The sequence below is a fragment of the Dendrobium catenatum genome, unplaced genomic scaffold (assembly GCF_001605985.2).
Source record: "Dendrobium catenatum unplaced genomic scaffold, ASM160598v2 fragScaff_scaffold_627, whole genome shotgun sequence".
Classification (NCBI taxonomy): Eukaryota; Viridiplantae; Streptophyta; class Magnoliopsida; order Asparagales; family Orchidaceae; genus Dendrobium; species Dendrobium catenatum.
The window spans coordinates 1,816,975-1,835,245 of record NW_021319089.1 but is presented as its reverse complement, the minus strand read 5'-3'; the positions used below and the strand labels follow the sequence as shown (position 1 = coordinate 1,835,245).

General features: G+C 32.8%; 1 protein-coding gene across 10 annotated transcripts in view; it reads left to right on the top strand.

The window, feature by feature from the left end:
• LOC110100995 overlaps nucleotides 1-18,271 on the top strand; it is a 43,508-nt gene that overhangs the window by 8,940 nt on the left and 16,297 nt on the right. For 9 of the 10 annotated variants that reach the window (XR_003700949.1, XR_003700951.1, XR_003700948.1 and 6 more), the window contains exons 5-7: nucleotides 8,251-8,594; nucleotides 9,366-9,553; nucleotides 10,049-10,148. Coding sequence is in view for 1 of the 10 variants with exons in the window: in XM_020828728.2 (XP_020684387.1) it covers nucleotides 8,251-8,594; nucleotides 9,366-9,486 (465 nt within the window). In the remaining 9 variants the exon portion in view is untranslated. Of the gene's footprint in view, nucleotides 1-8,250; nucleotides 8,595-9,365; nucleotides 9,639-10,048; nucleotides 10,149-18,271 lie in introns of those variants that run through there. The other variant, XM_020828728.2, reaches the window with a different exon arrangement.

Sequence of the window (18,271 nt, the reverse complement as noted above, 5' to 3'; positions counted from 1 at the left end):
GCGTTCACTCTCGATTACGGAGATTGTTTAGGCTTAAGCATTAGCCTATATTTGATTAGACTTTGGAAATGATTAGATGGGTGGAGGTATGCTCATTCAATCACCTACGGTTCTACCATCTTGGATATACTAGCAAACCTAGTCAGCCAACAATAGTTTACTATGAGGTGTAATATCCAAGGAGTCTGATTAACAACATGGGCTTTCTTTTCTCATATTATCAAGTTGATTGAGGTAGACGTGTGTAGATGACATGTTTTTGAGATTAACTCATTTACATAGACTTGCTCACATACAGAGGGTTTGCTATACCATGTTTATTAAATGATTCAATAATGCGTAACATGGTCACATGTGATTTAAAGGTGTTAGACATGATTAATAAGGATTCATAAGCATGACGTGGTTGGTGGGCTTGGTAGCATGATTGCTAGCCGTAATTCCTTTGACACTTGTGGTTAGTTGGTGGGTTTGCTAGCATGGATGCTAGCCCTTAACCAATATTTTTCTGTTGAGCGTATTAGCATGGGAACTAGCCCAAGCTATTATTTAGTTTCATATTATTGTTGTTGTTATGAACTTAGCTAAGGTTTAGGTATTACATACCAAGGAAAGCTCACAAATTTCCACAAGTTTTGTGCTGGCTTGAGTTACTTGCATTGAGGCTTACATTCAAAGAAAGGCTCAAAAGTGGAATTTATCTCTTTGAGTACCAAGAAGGCCCAATAGTAATGTTTTGATTTAATGGTCTTGTTGGTACGCCCAGGATGATGAAACCATAGACTCTTATTTTGTCTGCCTTAATCTCCTAGCCATCCAGGGAATTTGGATAGATACTAATTTACCTCATGGAAAATGAACTCGTGAGTGCAAAGTAGTGTTAGTGTTTTCCCTAGCAATCAATCTAATGCATTTGCATGACAAACATATTTGTGATGACTCAACAAATTTTGTGAGAAACACAAATTTTATGCTTTGGATGGATTAAAGAATAACAAATACTAAATTTGTAGCCTTACCGATTTAACAATCATTTACATTTTACACTTGACATAAACACCAATAAAAAAAATTTTGAGCTATTTTTTATTGGTATTATTTTATTCTATACATTTTAATTAATTTTGGGTAGTTTTGATGTGCTTAGGGGTGTAAACAAATCAAGTTGAGTCAAGTATCTACCTTATCAAGACATGCTTGTGTAAGCCTTAATTAGCTCGAGATCGACTTGTTTAGAAAATATCAAGTTCGAGCTCGGCTAGGAAGCTCGGGCTCACTTGGAAAGCTCAAGCTTGACTCGTTTAATTTGCTCAATTCTTTAATTGTAAACCAAAATTTTCATTTTTTTAGAACTTTTATTTCTAACACTTAATCAAAATTTGTTTTCAATTATGATATAAAACTTAAATAGGCATAAAATGTACACAACTTTAACATTTAATTTCTTTAAAAGAAAATTAAGTTGTAGAAAAAATTAATATATACTGAGCAATCATCTTTCTTTAATTTTTTTTTTTAACTTGATCAATATCAAGTGCAATTTTTATGCAGTTAAATACAATAACAATTTGATCAATATCAAAATAGAGCATTTATATCAATGTTAAACCAAATTGTATATCATCACGTCATTAAAAAAAGTAATTGGAATTATACAACCCATTAAAAAGTTTCATGATAGAGCAAAAATAAAAACTCAACAAAGGATAGAACTATTCATTTCTTGTCTTTTTGATATTCCATATTCTTCCGCTCTTCCATATTTAGTACTAATTAATGTGAACCTGAAAATTAAGATAAAAGATAAAAAATAAATATTTCTCAATGAATTGCAATACATTAAAAAGAGAAAAAGTTAAAATCATTTTTTGCTAGCATGAAGCAACAAAATTCTTGCTACATCTAAATGTAAGAGAAAGTATGCTATAGGATAAAATCGGCAAAGATAAATATGTAACCACCAGTGTTAGCATTAAATATGTTCCAATTGTTTACCTGTACTTTTGTACTACTCTTGTATAAGAAGGCTAGAAGATATAACATTATCAACAACATAATGTTAATTGAAAATAGCTGATTAGAACTACAGGTCAAAGAGTAAATAAAAGAATTTAGAAAATAAAAAAGAAAAGGGAATATGTTTCAACATCTAAGTGGTCAAAGCATTGATTACAACAACAACAACAACATCAAGCCTTTATCCCACTACGTGGGGTCGGCTACATGAATCCTTTTCTCCATTGTGTCATATTAAAAGTCAAATTCTCGTTTAAATCTAATAAAGAAAGGCCATTCATAATATTTTCTAACCAAGTCTTTTTAGGTCTACCCCTACCTTTCTTAACACAAGTCAAATCTAATACCTCTACTCTCCTAACCGGATCATCGGAAGGCCGCCTTTTTATGTGACCAAACCATCTAAGGCGACTCTATCTAATCTTATCTTCTACTGGAGCTACTCCAACCTTTTCACGTATATGCTCATTTCGTATCCTATCTCTAAGGGTAAAGCCACTCATCCACCTGAGCATCCGCATCTCTGCCACACTTAACTTAGTATTATGCTTCTCTTTTAATGGCCAACATTCGGCACCATAAAGCATTGCAGGCCTCACTACCATCTTATAGAATTTTCCCTTAAGTTTGAGGGGTACATTTCTATCACATAGCAAGCCCGATGCATTCCTCCATTGCAGGTCAAAGCATTGATTAGAAAATAAAATTCATAGAAAACAAAGTAGTATGCAAATACAGTGATATTATGATATACGATTCATCATAATGTAAAAAAAAAGCTTCTTAGAAGATGTAGATTTATCATTCAGCAGGCTTTGATAACTATAAGAAAACAAATGGGATGGATCATGAGGGCCTGCAAGTGATGCCAGCCATGTATCAACAAAGATGATTGATAAGATGTTAGCAAAAGAGACCAATTGTATCATATGAGAGAAACAACTAATTAGCAAACAAAGAACAGAAAAATCAACATGATCTCAAAACAACTGTTTAGAACTAGAAGAGGCTAGACAATTCACTGTTTCAAGGAAAATAACAAATTGGTTATGATATATTTACCTCAAGTCTTCTTCCTACAAAATAAAGGACAATTTCAAATTTATATGTTGATGTTTGATATTCAAATATATGAGTTCAATGACAAAAAATGAAATTTTATATGTTGATGTTTGATATTCAAATATATGAGTTCAATGACAAAAAATAAAATTGGTTATGATATATTTACCTCAAGTCTTCCCTTCAGCCCATAATGACATTTAACCCAACCAGATTCACAAATGAGTGCTTGAATTGTTTCAACACCAAGCTTGGAGCAATATGTGTCAACAACTATTTTACCTGCACTGAACGTCGACTGAAGCGATTGTACGGATCAAAATGGAATCAACTTCCATTCTTGATAGTATGCAATATTTTTCTTGGTTGCTTTGAAACCAAGATTTGACATCAAATGATTGATTTCCATTTTCTATTTCTCAGCCATCCTCCAGATATTTGTCTAGATCTGAGTTTACTAGCCTTGTACTTGATTTTGCTGTAAAGTTATACTTCTTAGACTTCTTGCTTGAACTTATGCATATACTTGAATTTCTTGTGACCCATTTGGAAGCTTCAATATCTGAATCAGACTGCTCTTCATATAACTTGTATAATAAATTTCGTACAAGTGAAATGTTTCTAAAGCTTTCTTCATCAAAGTATATCATCGAATAAGCAAACTCTATAACAACAAATTTCATCCGTGGATTCATTATAGCTCCAAAGGCCATCAAAAGGTTGCATTCTCCCCAATATTTATCAAATTTTTCTTTCATTTTGTTTTTGTCATTTCCACTATGAAAGCATTACTAGAAATAGCGCATTCGTCCAATACTTTCTTTATGCTACAAATTTGAGACAAGCATAAATTAGCAGTGGGAATTCTGTTCTTGAAATAATGTTAGTAGCTTCATTAAAAAAGCCTAAAACATTACAGACTTTCTCATTGTTCTCCCATTCCTCTTTTATTGGGTAGCTCATATATGCAATTCCCTTTCACTGTAAGAGAAAAAAGCTTCTATTAATAGCAATGCAACAGTAAGCATGGAATACGTTGAGTTCCAATGAGTGGGACAATCTATGACAAGCTTTCTTGTGGGAAGTTGAAGTTGTTGTACTATTTTAGAAAATGATAACAATCTGGCCTCAGAGGCATTAAGAAACCTGACTGTATATCTGATTTTATCAAAAAACAAATTGAATACTTTTGTTACCATCCTTCACCATCAAGTTCAAAATGTGGGCATAACAGCGCATATGAAAAAGCCTACCTCCAAAGAATAGTTTCTTTTTCACTCTGAAGCTATCTTTGAGTAGCTTAATAGCTCTATCATTGTTAGCTGAGTTGTCAACATATATAGTGAAAACTTTATTTTCAAGTCTCCAATCAAAAAGAGCTTTGTAGAACGTACCAACAATCTCAGAAACAAAGCTATTAAGAACAATCACTTTCTAAATTACAATCAACATAATGTGAGGTGTAAAGTGCAAAAAACTAAGAATATGTTTCTGCAATCTCGAATTACAATCAACATAATGTGGTGTTACAACCATATAAGATACTCTCTGATTTTTAGACTTTCACAAATCAATAGTAAAACTCATTTTACTAATACTCTTGAGAGAATTTTTAAATTTCTTCTTTTCATTGTCATACACCATCATTACATCTTTTTTTGGATGGCCCTTGAATATTTCCTAAAAAAAGTTTTCAATGACTTCAAGACTAAATTGAATCCAAACTCATCCACAATTGAAAAGGGTTTCTCATTGATTAATATGTAGCGAGCAATCATCTCTTTGACTTTGTCATGCTTAACAACCCTCCATCTTGTTTTGGTTGGGCACAAGAACAATCACTTTCTCTAGGTTGGAAATGTAATAATTTCTATTTTTTTCAAGGCACGAATCCTAGCAGCGCAACGATCTAAATAATTCCTAAATTGAGTTGTTCCACTGATACTTCCTAAATAAAGTTTTTTTTTTTTTAATAGTGGTTGCATTCTTCTTTTCTTTGACCATCGGGTAGAATAACCTCCTTGAACTCATCCCAAACTTTTGATGTCTTCTTCCTCTTCTTTCTTTCTATAACATTTTCAGTATCATTGTCCTCATCAACGTTTTTGTCATCATTGTCTTGATTTTTAGTAGTCCATCTTTCAACCTTATCATCAATTTCAATGTTATCATTAATTGTGTCATTCTCATTCATTGGTTCACTACCAACATAAGATTGATGTTGATCATCAAGTCTTTCAATTTCAACTTGTAAGGGCTCACAATTATCTGCTTCTATGCTTACAGGTGTTGACATGCTATGTAAAGATTTCAAATAAAAGAAGGGATAAGATATTCAAATAAAAGAAGAGAAGATATTACAGGCGTTGACATGCTATTCAAAGATTTCTAATAAAAAGCGTCGTATATTAAAATTAACTAAATATAAAATTTTGAGAAGTCACTGAATTTATCATTATTTTATTAGGTTCATAAACTACCAAAGTTATTTTGGGTTCACCTACGGTCAGGCTATTTTGAATTAATACATTATGTTTTGAATTCTCTCATATTTTCATCATTTTTATACAAAACTATAGATAAGAAAAACATTTGAGAGAAGCTCATTGCACAGGTTTTATAATGAAGAGTAGGTGATTTGAAAAGACAATTTCTAAGCTTGATATTAAAAATTACTATGACGAAAAGATGGAATTTTCTTGGATTTATCCTTTATTGCTTTGCGTTTTATACCAAAGTTAATTGTTGACCCTCAATTTGCATACTACAACTGCTATTTTTATCATGATTAATGAAGTTCTGCCTCCAAGATCTGAAGAAATTTTTATGCTACAAGAACTTGTTATGATTAATGAAGTTCTGCCTAAACCCTAAAGCAATAAAAGGGCAGTTGAAGCTTGTAAATGCAAAAGCAATGAAAAAAAAAAAAACTGAAGATCATAAAAGTGAAGATAACTACTACACTAGTTAAAAATAATGAAAGCACATTTACATAAAGAGGGAAATATAGAGAATAGAGAAAATAGGAAGCGAAAAAAATTGCAAGATTTTTTGAGTCCATGAAAGATTATCTTAGATCTGACGAGGAACTACTGGTGAAGGTTGGAGAAGAAGAATAATAGCCGGAAATCGCAGTCGTCTGAAATGCCTACAAGGGAAGGAAACCTAACGCACGAATCACACGAAAGAGAACAGCCGAAGTCGCAATCGGCCACTGCTCTTCAAATGAAAGCCGAATATGAAGTGAAAGACGAAGCTGCAAACTACGTTTGAGAAGCCGAAGATGGTAGGTTTTGTGAAATGAGTTAGGGCATGATGTAGCTAGGTTTTTTTTTTTACTTTATATTGTATAATATAAGTTAATACTTGAAAATAATATAATATAATATAATTTTGTAGCTCAATAAGCTTTTGAGTCGAGTCTGTTTGGACTCGAACTCGAGCTTGTTTAATATACGAGCTCGAGCTCGAACTACATGCTCAATAAGCTCAACTCGCGAGCACGTTAATGAGTCGAGTTCGAGTCGTCTCACGAGCCGGCTTGGCTCACTTACACCCCTAGATGTGCTTATAATGAACACCTAGGTGAACTTCTTGTTGTCTTATACCTTAGTGCTTGGTTATTTACGATGTTGTGAAAATCGGACCAGACAACAAACCGAAATGAGAAGTTCACGGTTCGATGGTTCAACAGGGTTGAATCGAGGTTGAACCAGATGATCTAATAAATACTAAAATGATTCAAATATAATTTAAATTATAGAATAATTAAAGTTTTAGTAAAGAATACATAAGCACTTTGATTAAAGCTAATGAACAAGCTCGATTGATCATTAGTGTCAGTATATGTATATTACAAATATAATTTTATGTATAATAAATGTCTTAAAATTAAAAAAGTTTAATAATATAAATGTATAAATATAAATATAATTTTTAATAAAAATAATAATATAATATATAAATTTTATTATATAAAAGAACTTATGTTCTTAACTTTAATAAATTATACATATTCTCACCCAAATTTGCATCCTAAACAATTTGATAGTTTAAATTATGCAAAATTCTCACAGTTTTTTAACCCCACGTCATGCAAAAATTTTAAGTGGTTCTCTTTATATAGTGTAAAGCACAAACCACAAGCTTCAAATAATGTTGCATGATATGGCTACTGGCAAGTTAGCAATTTTATATTCTAGTTAAATTTATTTGCATAAATAAGCATATGCATTTAAATATATATTTAAAATTAAAAAAATAGAATTTTAATATTAAAAAAACATTTAAATAAAAATAAGATTTATTGAACCGGTTGGTTCAACCAAACCAGAACCGATTCGACGGTTTACTAGTTGATTTGACGGTTCAAACCAATTCGCAGCGATTCAATGCAAATTCAATTTTCCTACTTGACCGGGCCATCAACTGAACCTGTTGACGATCGAATTAGTCGAACCGGTCGGTTCAGTCCGGTTTTAGAAAGACTGGTTATTTATATGGTTTGGCTTAGTATCAATTTAGCTTATTTGGCAGCCGATTCAAGACTCATAATGGAGTGTACTGTTTTTTGAATAGCCAAATATAATAAGGCTTAGCTAAGTTTCAGGATATAGACTTTCATTGTGGATGATTCGGGTTCCACACGTGTGGCATGTGGCAGTACATAAAAAAAATTCCTATTTAGTTGGTGGTGATCTTATGTCTCGCGTGCATCGGCTACAACTTGTTGTTTATTAGGTACGGTTTGGTATGGGTTCATGTGCAGTAGCTTTAAGTAATTTTGATGTTTTCGTCTTCAATCTTTGTATTTATTTGGATAATTGAAATTTGAATTTTGAATTCACTGAACCAAATAAAACCTAATTTTAATGTCAATCATATATGCTTAAGGATACAAATCTATATGTAGCTATATAATTGAGGTATTTAATTTTATTTTGTTTTGGATCTAATAATTTTCAGAATTATATTTTTCAATCTTATGTTTGCCTATTTGATATGGTAAGTGCGTTATAAGTATATGACAACTTTCCTTGGTGTTTTTTTTTCCTTAATCTACTTTATTCACTAATATTTTTTTTATTGGTTTTTATCAAATTCAATATAACTAGATTTAATCATCATGACTATTATAATAATGCTCCTAAATTTGTATTATGCCACCTCCAGCTTCAAAGGCAAATGCATTCCCAAATGAATATGCTTCACCCACAAAATATAGCATTTCAACAACAACAACAACAACAACAACAATGGGATAAATTGAGGCGTCAGCAAGTATCCACGCCTCGTTCCATGATGATTATGGACAAAGATCAGCCTATGGCAGATGTCAAAATTGAGAACATAATGGAAGGACCTATCGATACAAACACTTTCAATGCTCTCAGTAAACAACAGATGCAATTGAGGCAACAGCAGATGGCTATGGCAAATCACCCTACACAATCTGGACAACATTTCAAACAACTTCAGTCCATTCAGATTCCTCAACTTCAAGCACAGTTGGCTCAGTAAGTCTTATCATGATTCAAACAGATGACTAAACACTAAGGGCCTTTTTTAATTAAAAAATAGAGAAAATGAGAAATAAAATAGATATAGAAATGAAGTTGAATTGAAATTAGATGGTCACATATTTGTTTGGTTGAGGAGAACTCAATTGATTTTTATTTTGACCTTGTTTAATTCATGAAAAATTGAGCTTTGGATTCTTGTAGAATGAAAAATACATTTATTTATTATTCCTTAGGTAAATCAAATTACATATTAATCACTTTGAGAACAAATAATCACTATGAAGTAAAATGCGTTTACCCTCTATCTAACTTCTTCAAAGTTCAAACCAAATATACGGGTATATTTTGTTTGAAGGTATTGGGAATGAAAATTTGTTTTACTTCACAATTTAATCAGTAGTGGTTGGTTTCATTATAATTAATTGATGATTAAATGTATCTACATGGAATGAAGAAATACATTTTTTTGTCCTCGAATTGACAGTTTTCTACTGAGTTCTGGTGAAAAAAAAAAGTGAATGTTTTATTATTTCATTATAATTTAATTTCTCATCAACCAGTAAAAAATATTTTTTACTCAGATTTCTGTTCGACCAAACAATTGATTGAAACATAATCTCAATTCAATTCCTTTATCAGTTGCATTTAATTTCTTTTTTTCCTCATATTTTTTTCTTTTTTTTCCTTCAAACCAAACTGAATCCAAATAGTTTGTGTTTTTTTTTGTAATGATTTAACACTTGCAAGACCATTTCATTGGTGTAGGAATGCATTTAATATGAGAACTGCTCCAGTTAAAGTAGAAGCTTTCCATGAACTGATGGGTGGGGATTCAACACTGAAGCAAGAACCAGATCAGAATAAACTCACCTCTCCAGCAAAGTAAGGTGGTTGAAGCATGATTTATTAGTCAGCAGAATCAATACTTTCTTTTATGTAAATTATGCATTCAGGTAAGCAATTGTATTGAATTAATATAAATACAATGAAAGATAAAATATTATGCATTATACTGCTTAATTCTATTCTTTTATCCAATTATTTTAGCTAAGCTTTTGAATGATTTTTTTGAAATATAATACGATGGCCTTCGGATGACCTAGGTGGGAGAGTAGATGTATTAGATTTTGTTTATGTTAAAAATGGAGAAAAAAGATTCATTTAGCCGACCCCATGTAGTGGGATAAAGACTTGTTGTTGTAGTTGTTGAATATTTTTCTAGATTTATGTATGAGGACTATGCAATTTGATATTTTAAAGCTGAATTTGATGTATATTATAAATTTCTTTTTCTTACAAAATTTGCTATGAATAATTACAAATATGTTTGCCACGCAATTGCAGTAGATAGATTACTAGGAAAAACGCTTGACACTATTTTGCACCAAGGAGTTCATTTTTCATCAGATAAATTAGATTTTATCTAACCAAAGTCTCCTAATGGCTAGGTGATTAAGGTAGACACGATGAAGAGTCTATTGTTTCATCACCCTGGTCGTATCAACAAGGCCAAGTCCACCAACATCAGAGGGCAATAAGCCACAATATGTAAGAAATCTAACTAACATCTCATTTATCTCAAAAAAATATGGTGACTGAATGTGAGTTTTGGCTGCTTTTATTTTAATAGATGAGGATCCTTAGGTGAATGAGTGTCATTTATTCTTAGAGACAATGCGAAACTAGTATATTCGTGAAAAAGGTTGGAGTAGCTTTAATGCTTGATAAGATTAGATAGAGTCAATTGTCTTAAATGATTTGGCCACATAAACTGTCGGTCTTTTGATGATCTCAAGATCCCTATTTTTCAGTCAGCCTTATCTTTGGCAAATGCATTCAACGGTATGAAAAACATTAATGTCCATCCCTACAACTATATGAGGTAAGCAATCGCTCATCAATCAAGCGAAAATCTCAAATCCCTGGCATTATTAGGTGTTTATGCTATCATGATTTGAGATCGGTGATGGATAAGGCGCTACTTGTAGGGGATTGCAGTTTATTAATTTATGATATGTTGTCGCTTTAAGTTGCTGTGAATGACGCGGCGCATGGAAAATTTTGGACGTGATGATTTACGAGTATAAGGACGATGAGTTCGGTGACACGGAGACGATCTGCTTTGTTTTTCTTCCTATTCTAGAGGGTCAATTCCAGAGACGATATGAGATCTAGATTTGCTTGGAGAGCGGTGAGTATTTTTGTTTGGTGATTTTCTCTTAGTTTATTGAAGAATGTTTTGCCAATTGTTGGAGAAGGCGAAGGCCGTAGTTCGATTACCAATTCGAATCCCGCTTATCAATCAAATTTGAGTGGTAATTCAAATGTTATATTGAAACCAATCAAATGAGGTTTTTCCTATGTCATCCAAGGAGCCGGAGCAACTAATGAAGATGGACCATGATGCGATCTAGATGGAAGAGGGGGAAAATCGGAATATTCTCCAGCCATCATCCCCAGGAAGAAGGGGCAAAAGCCCCCCGAACGAAAAACCCTAAGGGCTGCGAGAAGGGGTTTTGAGGAGACAAAAACCTAACGCGCAGCGAATGTCCGAATATTTAAATCCTCACAATCTCGAAGGCATCAATTCAATGAACGTTTCTGTGTTTGTTATATATTGATAAAGATGGATTCCATGCCAAATAAAACACGACTTTCCATAAAACATAATTCTCATTATAACTAAACTTGACTCCGAGACTAGATCGACTTTAATAGGGATCTTGAGGTCAGTCGGATTCCCTGTATTTGGACCCCATCGGGTATCTCGAAAGTTGCGAGTTATATAGGAAAACCACTTACGGTTGATTCTCTTACTGCTAAAAGAACTCGTCTAAATTTTGCCAGGATTTGTGTTTTGATTTCTAAAGATTCTAAACTTCCGGAAGAAATTCCGATTGATATTGATGGAGAGGATTTTATCCTAAATGTGGTTTATGACTGGAAATCGATTCCTTGTGAATTGTGTCCATTCTACTAACATTTGCCCTTCTAATCCCAAGCAAAAACAAACCTTGAATACGAGTAACTTACCTTCTCTAAGAGGTAGGAGTACTAGTAGACATCCCCGTTACCGACCCCGCACGATTTCTAAGCTTCCTCCTTTACTTCTGACACCTGCTTCTGAAGACCCTAATTCCAAAACCGCTTCTCCTTCTAACCTCGAACCTCCCAGTCAGTAGGAAAATACTGGAGATCTGTTACAACTCCCTCCTCAAAATTCTAAAGCCATTGTGGAAAAGGATCTCAGTATCCCCAATCTTAATTTTCCCATAGAAGATCTATCCTCCTATGAACCTAGTCTCAATATTAATACTCAATTGGCTATGAATATTCCTATAACCAATAAATTCAATATTTTGAATTGCGAAGTTTTATCTGAGCCACATCAAGATTCTGATACGGAAGACGTTTCCTCTCAGAGAACTGGTTTATCTCATACTAATCCTCGAGTAAAAATCCCTCACCGTTATAGATTTCTTCTAATGTGATTAAACCTCCTCCTTCCCCTGCTAAAAAACCCAATAAAGCCAAAACTGCCAAAAAGGCAAAACCTTCCTCATAAAAATCCAAATGATTCCTCCTCCTATTGCTTGTTGGAATGTGAGAGGTTTTAATAGGCTGGATAAAATCCTTGCCTGTAAAAATCTCATTAACATTACAAGTTGAAAATGTTTTGTGTTATTGAAGCTAAAATTCAGCAATCCTCACTCGATGATTCTTGGTTTGTTAATTCTCACAAGCTTTTTGAGAATGAAGGTAACTGTCACAATTTTGTTGTCTCCTCTCCGGGCAGAATTTGGGTTAAATGGGATTTAATCCCATTGTTACTTCTTCCCAGTTTATTAACGAAAAGATTTCCTTAGATTCTTCTACTTCCTTTTTTTATTACTATTATCTATGCAGCTAATTCTCCGGATGACAAGAAATCTCTTTGGAACAATATTAGAGAGCTGACCAATAATATTTCCCAACCTTGGATTTTAGTTGGGGATTTTAATTGTTGTAGATATGACCAGGAGAAGCTGGGGGGCTCCTCCTCCAATCCTAGTTGGCTTGGGGACTTTAATAATAGTATTTTTGATTGGTGAATCCCTTCGCTATTGCAACACAACAACATTCAAGATATCGGTCGTGCTACTGTCCCATTATGCCCTATATATAAAATGATACGTCTCTCTCTCTCTCTCTCTCTCTCTCTCTCTCCAATTTTTATAGAGAGAGAGAGTAAAAATAAATATTTATAATAATCTTAAGTTTATTTTTCGATGATGTATGAATAATATAATTTGTTTATTTTGATATAAATGATTTAAAAATAAATATTTATAATAATCTTGATATATAATATATAAAACCTAAACTTATAATATTTATGATAGTAATAGCATCAAGATATAAAAATTGCTTTGGATTCTAACTATAGCAATACCTTCATATTTTTTTCTCTTTTAATGATATATTTTCTTCATTTACATTAATTAGAATTATTGCCTATATTTATGTAATTATATTTATAAATGGTTTCGTTTAGTTGTGATTTTATTTTGGCCGCTCGGATTCGCTATCTTTTGGGGCTATAGTTTAAAGGAGGTGGCCTATATTTAGACATCTAAGAGACTCATTAATTATTAGATAAATATAGGCAATAATTTTAATTTAGGGTTTAGGGTTTAGGGAAATAATTATAATTTTCGATGATGTATGAATAAAAGTTTATGATCCATCTTCATGAGTTGCTCTGGCTCCTTGGACGAATAACTTTTCATCGGCTCCAGTAACTCAAGCTGAGGTTTTTCCTGTGTCGTTTATCCCTCCGGATCATAAACTTTTATTTAAAGTAGATGATCTCTCGTAAGGTATTTCTCTCTGGAACTTGTCTCTTATCGGTTACTCTACAAGTCAGAGACCTTATTACGAGAGGTTGCTTACAGCCATGAAAAAACTGTGGAATCTTAAGGGTATCTCTCGCTTCTCTCGATATCTGATGGTTTTTTGTTACTGAAATTCAATAATATTGATTATTACAATATGGTTTGGTTTGGAGGTCCCTCGCTTCTCCTTGGTAAACCATTTGTTCTTCAACAATGGTCTCCAAAATTCAAACCAAAGAGGGATGAATCTGCTTCCATCTTGATTTGGGTAAAAAATTTTAGATGTACCGCTTGCTCTTTGGACCTCATCGGGTCTCTCAAAAATTGCGAGTTATATAGGAAAACTGATTGCGGTTGATTCTCTTACTGCTCAAAGAACTCGTCTAAATTTTGCCATGATTTGTGTTTTGATTTCTAAATATTCTGAACTTCCGGAAGAAATTCCATTTGATATTGATGGAGAGGATTTTACTCTAAATGTGGTTTATCACTGGAAACTGATTCCTTGTTAATCTTGCAGATCTCTTAACTATTCTTCTAACATTTGCCCTTCTAATCCCAAGCAAAAAACAAACCTTGAATACGAGTAACTTACCTTCTCTAAGAGGTAGGAGTACTAGTAGACATCCTCGTTACCAACCCCGCACGGTCTCTAAGCTTCCTCCTTTAGTTTCGACACCTGCTTCTGAAGACCCTAATTCCAAACCCGCTTCTCCTTCTAACCTCGAACCTCCCAGTCAGTAGGAAAATACTAGAGATATGTTACAACCCCCTCCTCAAAATGCTAAAGCCATTGTGGAAAAGGATCTCAGTATCCCCAATCTTAATTTTCCCACAGAAGATTTATCCTCCTATGAACCTAGTCTCAATATTAATACTCAATTGGCTCCGTATATTCCTATAACCAATAAATTCAATATTTTGAATTGCGAAGTTCTATCTGAGCCACATCAAGATTCTGATACGGAAGACGTTTCCTCTCAGAGAACTGGTTTATCTCGTACTAAACCTCTAGAAAAATCCCTCACCGTTACATATTTCTTCTAATGTGATTAAACCTCCTCCTTCCCCTGCTGAAAAATTCAATAAAGTCAAAACTGCCAAAAAGGCAAAACCTTCCTCATCAAAATCCAAATGATTCCTCCTCCTATTGCTTGTTGGAATGTGAGAGGTTTTACAGGCTGGATAAAATCCTTGCATGTAAAAATCTTATTAACAGTTACAAGTTGAAAATGTTTTGTGTTATTGAAGCTAAAATTCAACAATTCTCACTTGATTCCTGGTTTGTTAATTCTCACAAGCTTTTTGAGAATGAAGGTAACTGTCACAATTTTGATGTCTCCTCTTCGGGTAGAATTTGGGTTAAATGGGATTTAATCCCGTTGTTACTTCTTTCCAGCTTATTAACGGAAAGATTTCCTTAGATTCTTTTACTTCCTTTTTTATTACTGTTATCTATGCGGCTAATTCTCCGGATGACAAGAAATATCTTTGGAACAATATTAGAGAGCTGGCCAATAATATTTCCCAACCATGAATTTTTGTTGGGGATTTTAATTTTATAGATATGACCAGGAGAAGTTGGAGGGCTCCTCCTCTAATCCTAGTTGGCTTGGGGACTTTAATAATACTATTTTTGATTGGGAATCCCTTCGCTATTGCAACACAACAACATTCAAGATATCGGTGCCCTACTGTGCTACTGTCCCATTATGCCCTATATATAAAATGATACGTCTCTCTCTCTCTCTCTCTCTCTCTCCAATTTTTATAGAGAGAGAGTAAAAATAAATATTTATAATAATCTTGAGTTTATTTTTTGGTGATGTATGAATAATATAATTTGTTTATTTTGATATAAATGATTTAAAAATAAATATTTATAATAATTTTGATATATAATATATAAACCTAAATTTATAATATTTATGATAGTAATAGCATCAAGATATAAAAATTGCTTTGGATTCTAACTATAGCAATACCTTCATGTTTTTTTTTTCTCTTTTAATGATATATTTTCTTCATTTACATTAATTAAAATTATTGCCTATATTAATCTAATAATTAATGAGTCTCTTAGATGTCTAAATATAGGCCATCTTCTTTAAACTATAGCCCCAAAAGATAGCGAATCCGAGCGACAAAAATAAAATCACAACTAAATGAAATCATTTATAGAAATATAATTACATAAATATAGGCTGATCTTTCGAGGCTGGGATTGACAACCACTGTTATTTCGAATTTGCTGGTATGCTGCTGAATGACCCTATGGTTGGAACCTACAGACTGACATTCACTCAGATGACTTGGCTCGATTGGATGACTTATGTCTTCACTAGTTTTGATTGTCTGAAAGCTGTTTATCCTTCTCCTAGTATTTGTTTGGTTATTTCTCTGTTTTGTTTTTGATTTCATTCTAAAATAGTTATAGAATGAATTTCATTTTTTTCTGAGAAAATTAGTTTTAATAAAATGGGCTATGCACCAAATTTTCCCAAAAAATAAAAAAGTTATAATTAGGTTGGTTTATCTGATCTGATTAAGGCATAGCTCATAAACTTCAATGCTAATCAGTTGTAGATAAGAAAATTAATTCAACCGGAATTGATTAGATCACGACTTTGATTCATGTTGGTCAGCTCTATTATGTGATTTCTGAAACTTTTTGGATGTTTGGAAAATGGGGTTGGAGAATTCATAGTCAACGGTAGGCTCGGTAAATTGAGTTTTCTTTTTTGGAACATTCAGGTCAATTAAGATAAACTGTTGACCTAAATTAAGGTTAAATAAAAAAAATAAAATAAATGAAAAGGGAAGTGAACATAATACATCCCATTCCTAGTTCTCCCAACCAAGCAACCCAAATATTTTCTTTTATATAGCCATTTCTTAAATGATGAGGACTATTACGAGGAATGCATACCACTTGTGGTATTGCTTTTATTGATTAGTCGAGCCAAAAAAAAAAAGCCCTAATTACTCTATCTCATCTTACTTCTCCATCTTCAATAGCTTCGCTCGATGCTTGACCTTTTCAATCACAAATCATGAACAACATATGGCCTCCTCTATAGACCGCAACTCAATAGTCGAGCCGGGAAAAAAAGGCATGACCTACTTCTCCACCTAATCTTCCTTCTCCGTCTTCAACAGCTTCACTTGGCGCTCAACCTTTTCTATCATAAATCACAAACCGCATATGGCCTCCTATGTAGACCACAACTCCTTCGACCTCCATCCCCCCCTATTGAAGGCGATGGGATGGGCATAGGAGAAGGGGGCGGCAATGGACAAGGTTAAGAGCACGAAAGCTATGATGACGTGACTGGCAAGGGAGGTGTTGCAAAGACTGGCATAGAGACACAGGATTTATAAATCAACCGATGAGGGAGATTTCCCAGTGGAGGAAAAATATGGTGCTTGAGGTACTAAAAAAAGTCAAATCTTTACTTTGCATTTGCTTCACTTAAATCAAATAAAAAAAATGTTTGTAAAGGGAAGTGAACAGAATGCATCACATTCTTAATTTTCCCAATCAAACAACCCGTAAAAAGATTCTATCTCGATCTAAAAAGTTGCCTCAAGTGGAATGCATTCTTCATATGTAATAGTCCTCATCATTTAATAAATGAATATAAAAGAAAATGTTAGGTAACATTTGTTGAATATAGTTGAAAATATATTAGATGATTCAGAATTCAAATAGATATAATAGACAGAGGATAGAACACATATACTTATTAAATGGTAGATACAATTAGGAGGTGGAAATGATAGAATTAGGTAACATTAATATTGTTTAGTTTTCTAATATTAATAAAATTAATTAAATTTGATGCGACTCAAAATTAACAGCTATGGTAATAATGGATAAAGGATAAAAGAAGAGAGAAATTCATGTCATCCTAGCTAGGTTAGGTTTCTAATATCATCAACAAACAATTAATCTTCTATAAAAAGATGCAAATAATGACTTAAATCACCAATAAGATTCTTTTAGGATGACATGATAATATGATATTATATCGATGAACATAATAATCAAGTCATCAACAAAAAATTAAAAGTTAAAATTGCAACACATTGGCTTTCAAAGTGTGAAGAAATAATAAGCTTCAAAGGAAGAAACAATTGATTGTGAATCAAATACTTGGTGAAAGTTATTTTATTTCTTGAATGAATTTTCAATAAAACTTTGATGTTATATATATATATATATATGAGAAACATGATATATATAGAAGCCATGTATTGATATCATTTAATCTCTCCTGGTAGCTAGAAATGGCATGTATAAATTCAAATTATTATATTTTATCAACATGCCAAGAGTGGTTGAGGTACTTTTGGATATATTGATAATATTAATTTCCATCTTAATTATGTCCTTATATATAATCATTATTTACTTTTATTATAAGAATTACAGAGAGAAGATATATAAGAAACTATATTAATTGCTTTTTCGCCGAGCTAGATGGGGATTTTTTTGCTATATGTAATCAAGCGAATATCATTTAATCTTTCCTATTATATATGGTAGGTATAAACACAAATTATTATATTATGTTAACACATAAATTAGCAACTATGCTGAGAACTCTCTGAAATATTTTAAAAGAGCATTGAGACACAAGACATAGGATTTATAAATTATGTGGAGTCGCCAGAAATCTGTGGAAATCTGTGGGCTCCGAAAATTGTGGGCTCATCAATTTTCGGAAAGAGAAACCAATCCCCAGTGGAGTCGCCATAAATCTGTGGGCTACGAAAATTCCAATTTTGTATGTA